The sequence below is a fragment of the Dermacentor albipictus genome, chromosome 3 (genome assembly GCF_038994185.2).
Source record: "Dermacentor albipictus isolate Rhodes 1998 colony chromosome 3, USDA_Dalb.pri_finalv2, whole genome shotgun sequence".
NCBI lineage: Eukaryota > Metazoa > Arthropoda > Arachnida > Ixodida > Ixodidae > Dermacentor > Dermacentor albipictus.
The window spans coordinates 60418054-60426018 of NC_091823.1; the positions used below are offsets into that span (position 1 = coordinate 60418054).

General features: G+C 50.4%; 1 protein-coding gene across 8 annotated transcripts in view; it reads left to right on the top strand.

Moving 5' to 3' along the window:
* LOC135898758 (uncharacterized) overlaps positions 1-7589 on the top strand; it is a 139783-nt gene extending 132194 nt beyond the window's left edge. For all 8 annotated transcript variants that reach the window (XM_070535501.1, XM_070535502.1, XM_065427895.1 and 5 more), the window contains one exon: positions 7450-7589. In XM_070535501.1, the coding sequence (XP_070391602.1) occupies positions 7450-7533 (84 nt within the window). In that variant the 3' untranslated portion in view covers positions 7534-7589. The remainder of the gene's footprint in view (positions 1-7449) is intronic.
* The last annotated feature ends 376 nt before the right edge of the window (positions 7590-7965 follow it).

Consider the following 7965-nt stretch of genomic DNA (forward strand, 5'->3'; position numbering starts at 1 on the left):
ATCTATACAGTACCATTGGCACCCAGGAAGATAATGAAAAGGGGAATAATCTGTGGCGGCGTGGCGATGGAGCTGCGCACCACCCCCGCAGCCATAAACAACTCCGCGGGGCGTCCCGCGGGCCTCCCGTAAGCGGACCTTCGCGAGTGTTGGACACCAGGCACACGGACACATGATCCGACTCACTGTGCCGAACGTCGTGCGCGAGCTCCCTTTTCTTGTTACTGTGTTTACTGCCTTCCTTTCGCATTAGGTCCGTGCACCGCACTTCTCTATGCTCCTTTTCCCTCTTTTCTCCTCTCGCTCTCTAAAGCCCTCGCCACATCCGGCGCGCTGCGCGCGCCCGCTCAATTCTCTCTTTTGACAGAATAAACTAAACCTTGTTACCGAAAAGACGTGTGTCCGTCTCGTTTACCACGGCTCTACAAAGTGGTGACCCGTAGTTTTCTTCGCGGCACTGCCGAAGTTATTGTGGAGCCATGCACAGCAACGAGATGGAACCAGACACTGAACTTACGGGCACGACCGAGCAACAAGACGTCTCTTCAGTTTCCATCCGACTGCCACCATACTGGGACCGCAACCCTGCAGTTTGGTTTCTTCAAGCGGAATCGCAATTTATTCTCTCTGGCGTTCGCACGGAACAACGCAAGTACCACCTAGTTGTTTCGACGCTGTCGCCTACTGCTGCAGAAGAAGTTGCCGACCTGCTTTCTGGACCGCCTCCCGCCACTCCATACAGCGATCTTAAGGCCGCACTTCTCGAGCGCACAACAACATCGCAGCGATCCCGCATGCAACAGTTGCTCTCCGCAGAGGACTTGGGAGACCGTCGGCCAAGCCAGCTCCTTCGCCGTATGCGACAGCTCATGAGCGACAACACAACAGTAAGCCATGACCGCCTCCTGCGAGAACTGTTCATGCAGCGCCTTCCAGTAAACGTTCAGATGGTACTCGCTACAGCCACGGTGATGGACCTCAACAGCCTGGCCAGCTTGGCGGACAAAGTCATGGAGGTGGTGACGCCAGCGGTGTGCAACGTAACATCATCCAGCACCACCGCGAGTTCAGCGCCACAAACATCATCCTCCGCCGAGTCTCCCATCGACGTGCTCTGCAATCGCCTTGAACAATTAGTGTGTGCTGCGGAGCGTCATCGCACTTCACCCCGTCACGGAAGGTACCGCAGCTCGAGTAGATCACGGCGTCCAAGACAAGAACGCTCCCGGTCTCAAACGCCACCACGGGTATGCTTTTATCACCGCCGCTTCGAGCAGGAGGCGCGCCACTGCCTCCGTCCTTGTGCATGGCAGGGAAACCAGCCGGCCGACCTTTAATGGCGACAACCGGTCAGAGCCAAAGCAAAAGTCGCCTATTTCATGTCATGGACAGAACCACAGGCCAGCAATACCTGGTGGACACCGGGGCGGAGGTCAGCATTATTCCCGCGCAACGTTCCGACCGGACCACACCGCCAACCTCCTATCTTCAAGCTGTCAACGGTAGCAGGATACCTGTTTACAAGTCGCGGTCCCTCACCCTGAACCTTGGCCTGCGCCGCGTGTTCCGTTGGGTTTTCCTCGTCGCTGACGTTCGCCGTGCTCTTATTGGCGCTGATTTCCTGGACCACCATGGACTGCTGGTCGATGTGAAACGCCAACGCCTGCTGGACACTGCTACGTTGCTCTCTGTTCATGGCGTCGTTTCCTGTGACTCGCCTATAGTCGCCCCAACCACAGCAATTGCTGGTGATCCTTTTGCTTGCCTCCTTCAAAAGTTCCCCAACCTCACGCGACCACCAGACTGGACAAAGCCCGTACAACATGATGTACGTCATCACATCATAACAACTGGTCTACCTGTGTTTGCTCGCCCACGACGACTCGCCCCGGACAAACTCAAAATTGCCAAAGCAGAGTTCGAACACATGTTAGAACTTGGAATCGTACGACCATCGTCCAGCAGCTGGGCGTCCCCGCTCCATTTGGTCCCCAAGAAATCAGGTGACTGGAGGCGGTGTGGGGGGGACTACCGATCCCTGAACGCAAAAACCATTCCGGATCGGTACCCACTGCCTAACATCCAAGATTTCACGTCGGCACTGGATGGCACTACAGTGTTTTCCAAAATTGACCTGGTGCGAGCCTTTCACCAAATTCCTGTCGCACAAGAAGACATTCCAAAAACAGCAATTACTACCCCATTTGGCCTCTTCGAGTTTTTGAGAATGCCTTTCGGTCTCCGAAATGCCGCACAGACATCACAGCGGTTCATCGACACAGTCACACGTGGTCTGCCGTTCGTTTTCGCCTACGTTGACGACTTGCTTGTGGCAAGCTCATCCCACGAAGAGCACCTCCAACATCTCCATCAGCTTTTTGAGCGCCTATCAGCAAATGGTATCGTCGTCAACACTGCCAAGAGCGAGTTCGGAGTACCATCGCTTGATTTTCTCGGCCATCGCTTGGATAACAACGGCATCCGCCCTCTTCCCCACAAAGTGCAAGCCATCATGGAGTTCCCGAAGCCAGCTTCAATCACTAAGCTGCGCCAGTTTCTAGGCCTGGTAAACTTTTACCGCCGATTCATTAGAAACTGTGCTCTGCTGCTGGAACCCCTCGAGCGTTTGCTCTGCGGCAAACAATCGTCAACCGCACTGCCCTGGGACAGCACAACAGATGAAGCTTTCAATTCTATCAAGCACGCTTTGGCCGATGCCACACTGCTAGCTCATCCCAACCCCAACTATCCGTTATCGCTCATGACGGATGCCTCCAGCTCTGCGGTCGGAGCGGTACTGCAACAAAAAGTAAACGGTGGGTGGCAGCCCCTTGCCTTTTTCTCAAAACGCATGACCCCCGCACAAACACGCTACAGTGTTTTCGGCCGTGAGTTGCTCGCCATGTTTCTCGCCGTGAGGCATTTCCGACACCTACTTGAAGGCCGCTCTTTCACAATCTTCACTGACCACAAGCCTCTCACCTACTCAATCGGCCGCTCTGAATCATTATACACTCCACGTGAGGTGCGCCAGCTCGCTTTCATCTCAGAGTTTTCAACTGACATACGCCACGTCAGCGGCGTTGACAACTCACCAGCTGACGCCCTCAGTCGCGTGGATGCTATCACGCGCAGTCGCTCCAAGAGCTCTATCTCAACATCATTTCCTTTCAACCTCCGAGAATTGGCTACAGAACAAGCTAGTGATTCTGAGCTCCGTCACCTACGTGACGCGTCAACATCTCTTCAGCTTGAATTAGTTACCTTTGAAGATGTGCCAATCGTTTGCGACACCTCCACGGGCACACCTCGGCCTTACCTAACCACCTCTTTCCGCAAGCAAATATTTGACTCATATCACACTCTCGCACACCCAGGCATTCGCGCATCCCAAAAGCTTGTCTCATCACGCTTCGTCTGGCCAGGCATGAACGCAGATATCAGAGACTGGGTCCGCTCGTGCGCACCTTGTCAGCGCGCGAAAGTTCAGCGGTACCCTGTCCCCCCCCACAACGCCTTTCTTGTAACCCGACGAACGTTTCTCCGTTGTGCACGTCGACATTGTCGGCCCGCTACCCCCATGCCAAGGCTATCGCTATCTTCTGACATGTGTCGACCGCTTTACACGCTGGCCCGAAGCGACACCTATCCCCGACATGTCTGCAGCTACTGTCGCCGCAGCTTTTGTTTCCATTTGGGTATCCCGATTTGGCTGTCCAACGAAAGTTGTCACTGATCGAGGCCGGCAATTCGAATCGTCCCTTTTCACGGAGCTACTTCAACTTCTCGGAACAGCACGCTTGCGAACTGCCTCCTACCACCCTCAAACAAATGGCCTCGTCGAGAGATTTCATCGCCATCTCAAGGCAGCACTCACAGCGCACGGCTGCCCAAACAAGTGGGTTGACAGACTTCCGCTCACGCTTCTCGGAATTCGATCTGCCTTCAAAGAGGACCTCTCCTGCGCTACTGCGGAGCTTGTTTACGGCACCTCGCTTCGCCTGCCAGCCGACTTCTTCGAAGAAAACACCCTCACCTCCTCTCTAACAGCAAGCGAGTACGTCGACCAGCTTCGCGATGTGTTCCGAAACCTCCGTCCGCAGCCTACGCGTTTTAACAAACCCCGTGCAGTGTACATCACTTCGGACTTGCAGACAGCCACACATGTTTTTGTGCGTTACGGCCCTGCGCGCGGCTCGCTGCAGCCCCACTACCTCGGGCCATTCCCCGTTTTAGAACGTTTTCCTTCTAACTTCGTCGTCGACGTAAATGGGACACGAGATACAATCGCGCTTGAGCGACTCAAGCCAGCATTCAGCGAGGCACCCGCGCTTAATTACTTCGCCTCCCCGGAACACGCGGACTCCTCCTTGCAAGTGCGCGGTTCGTCACCTCTTCGTCGCGTTCACTGGGCTGCCACTTGTGCATTGTGAGCATCGTTCGTCGCTTCAGCTTCCTCTCTAAGGGGGGAGCAATCTGTGGCGGCGTGGCGATGGAGCTGCGCACCACCCCCGCAGCCATAAACAACTCCGCGGGGCGTCCCGCGGGCCTCCCGTAAGCGGACCTTCGCGAGTGTTGGACACCAGGCACACGGACACATGATCCGACTCACTGTGCCGAACGTCGTGCGCGAGCTCCCTTTTCTTGTTACTGTGTTTACTGCCTTCCTTTCGCATTAGGTCCGTGCACCGCACTTCTCTATGCTCCTTTTCCCTCTTTTCTCCTCTCGCTCTCTAAAGCCCTCGCCACATCCGGCGCGCTGCGCGCGCCCGCTCAATTCTCTCTTTTGACAGAATAAACTAAACCTTGTTACCGAAAAGACGTGTGTCCGTCTCGTTTACCACGGCTCTACAAGTCTAACGGAATTTGACATCCCGCAAGTAACGCCGAAAGAAGTAAAGAAAGCCTTGGGAGCTATGCAATGTGGGAGGGCAGCAGGGGAGGATCAGGTTACAGCAGTTTTGTTGAAGGATGGTGGGCAGATTCTTCTAGAAAATCTGGCTACGCTGTATACGGAATGCCTCATGACCTCGAGCGTATCGGAATCTTGGAAGAACGCCAATATAATCTTAATCCATAAGAAAGCGGACGCGAAAGTCTTGAAAAATTATAGACCGATCAGCTTGTCTACAAAGTATTTACTAAGGTCATCGCAAATAGAATCAGGAACACCTTAGACTTCTGTCAACCAAAGGACCAGGCAGGATTTCGTAAAGGCTACTCAACAATAGACCATATTCACACTATGAATCATGTGATAGAGAAATGTGCGGAATATAACCAACCCTTATATATAGCTTTCATTGATTACGAGAAAGCGTTTGATTCAGTCGAAAGCTCAGCAGTCATAGAGGCATTACGGAATCAGCGTGTAAACGAGCCGTATGTAAAAATACTGAAAGATATCTATAGTGGCTCCACAGCCACCGTAGTCCTCCATAAAGAAAGCAACAAAATCCCAATAAAGAAGGGCGCATGCCAAATCTGTCGCTCGCAAACGCGCAAGTATTGTTTTGTAGAAGCTTCTGAAATAAAATAAAGGAAAGCGAGCAACAGTCCTGCAAAAGCATCATATCATGACTACGAGCATCGATTATTGCCAAGCTTCATCATAGGTGATTTAATTCTTCATAGCAGCTTTTCGACGATTTCAAATATCTAAATATGTTCCTTAATACAGCACTTAAGCACGGAGTTGCCGGTATAACGTTGCTGTTACAGTTAGCATGCCGTAAACCCCGCGCATGCGAGGTAGGTGCTAAACAGTATCGGTGGAAAGGCAACGCTATGCTTAAAATACTCCGCTGCTTGGCTGAGATTGAAATATTGCGTGATTGGTTGAGATTTATTAGTTGAGATTGAAAAAAGCTGATCCGCGATAGAAACACTAACTGGAACTGTGGCTCAGTTAGTTGCCAAGAATGATGTCGTTGGTAACCGATCCCGTCGCAACAACGTTATTATACGCGGTTTGGACGACAATCCCGATGCAAATGATAGCATGTTGCTAGATAGGGTTGCACACACATTTTCGGGTACGCTGCAAATTACGCCCCCCCGCATTGAGCGTTGGCACATGATCTGCGGAAAGGGCAGAGAGCATCCGCGCCCTGTTATTCTGGATTTTCGGGAAAAATCTATGGCAATGGAAAACGACTGGAAGCTTAAAGGGTTCCAATATTCTTCTCTTGTCTGGAATCCGCACAAGCAATGCGATATTAATGAAATCGAGACCATCCAAAAGAAAGAGATACGCTTCATATGTCCCAGGTTCGATAGGGATATTTCACCTTCCGCAGCGCTTCCTTCCCTTGGCTTGCAACCGCTCTCAGATCGCCGACGCAGGGAATCGTTAAAAATTATGCATATTAACTCCTCTTGGCGGATTTCATCAGATCTCTAACTACTGCTAAACCATCCAATACTAGAAGTCACCATCACTTACCCATTGCGCCTTAATTTGCCTGTACAGATACTTTAAATACAGTTTCTTTCCCCGTGTTATTGAAAATTGGAATTCTTTGCCTGGTAATACTCGTTCTCTGCCTTTACACTTACCTCTAGCGACCATTGAATAGGTAGTTACTTTCATTGCGTCTGTATTGTTCTTCATATTGCCTTAATTTGCCATTGTTCTGCTTTTCATACCCACTCCTGCAATAGCCCAATAGGGCTGCAGTATGTACAAATCAATAAAAATAAAAAAAGAAACTGCACCCGTTTTATCTTGGCAAATATATGTAAAACGAACGCACACTCGCGTGCAATATGATGTGCAACACCGGTGCCCGTGGTCGAAGGGGCTACACAACTGTACGGCTCCTCAGACACGGTGAATTCCAGACCTTATCAAGGCTACAAAAATTAGTATTTATTAAACCACTATTTCGCATGTCAAAGTCACCGCGCAGCCCTGGAGCCTCTTCAAACACGAACAAGGGAGTTGCAAGTTATAGTGCATGCGACTGTAAGTACTGGCATGCGCATAGCCATGCACCGTGCCAACGCTGAATGAAAAAAAAAATGAAAAAGATAATGCAAGAACTATGATGCGCTTGCGTGTGGTGATTGCCACAAATTTGAACGTACACATTACCCGAGATTGTATCCAATTTTATACATAGTATGCTTGAAATTAAGACAAAGGAAGGAAACCGTCATAGTAAATAAAATATTGGAGCTCTGTTTTTCGTACAGGATGTTGTGATTTAGGTTTTTTGTAACAAATATCTCGAGTCACGACAGTGATCTATCTGGAAATGCAACCACGCGTGGACTGGCGTTTCCCGCGTTGAGAAAGTATCGTTATCGGATTGTAACGGTGGCATCATCTGCATGTACGCTTATAGTTGGAAGTGTTACTGTGAACGAAGGTCATTTCACTACTATACTACTACTCTTTTGACGATGTGCTTAACATTGTCAACATTAATTTCTGGTTCCTCGTAGAAATGCCAGCCGAAGAACATGCCAAAAGACGAGGCCTACTTGCTGGGAATGCTGGCATGGTTTGGAGACTTTGTAAAAGCATAAGCAGGATCCAGGCGGCGACAAGACTTCTTGATGTAAATCAAGAAAAAAAAGCGGATGGACAGGATAACTCATGCAAATAGAAGGTTGCTGTTATCATGAAGAATGAATGCAAACTAATCTGATCGAATCATTACAGCGTCTTCGTACAAATAAGAGCGACTGAAACCTTAATTTTTCACTACATAAGACATTTACTGAAAAGGGGCTGACGTCACCGTCAATCCTTGTTTTATTATGAAACCTTCACTGCCTGCGCCATAACGGCACACTAAAGTTTGACGGCTCACACATCTTGGTACTTATTCACGTTCTTGCTTCATCGCTCACTCAGAGCCCGACAACTTCACGTGAGTACTTCTTGTCCGACACGGTGGTGAGACACCGCGACTCCGGCGTGAAACCGACACAAACCTCTTCCCCCAAAACTTAGTC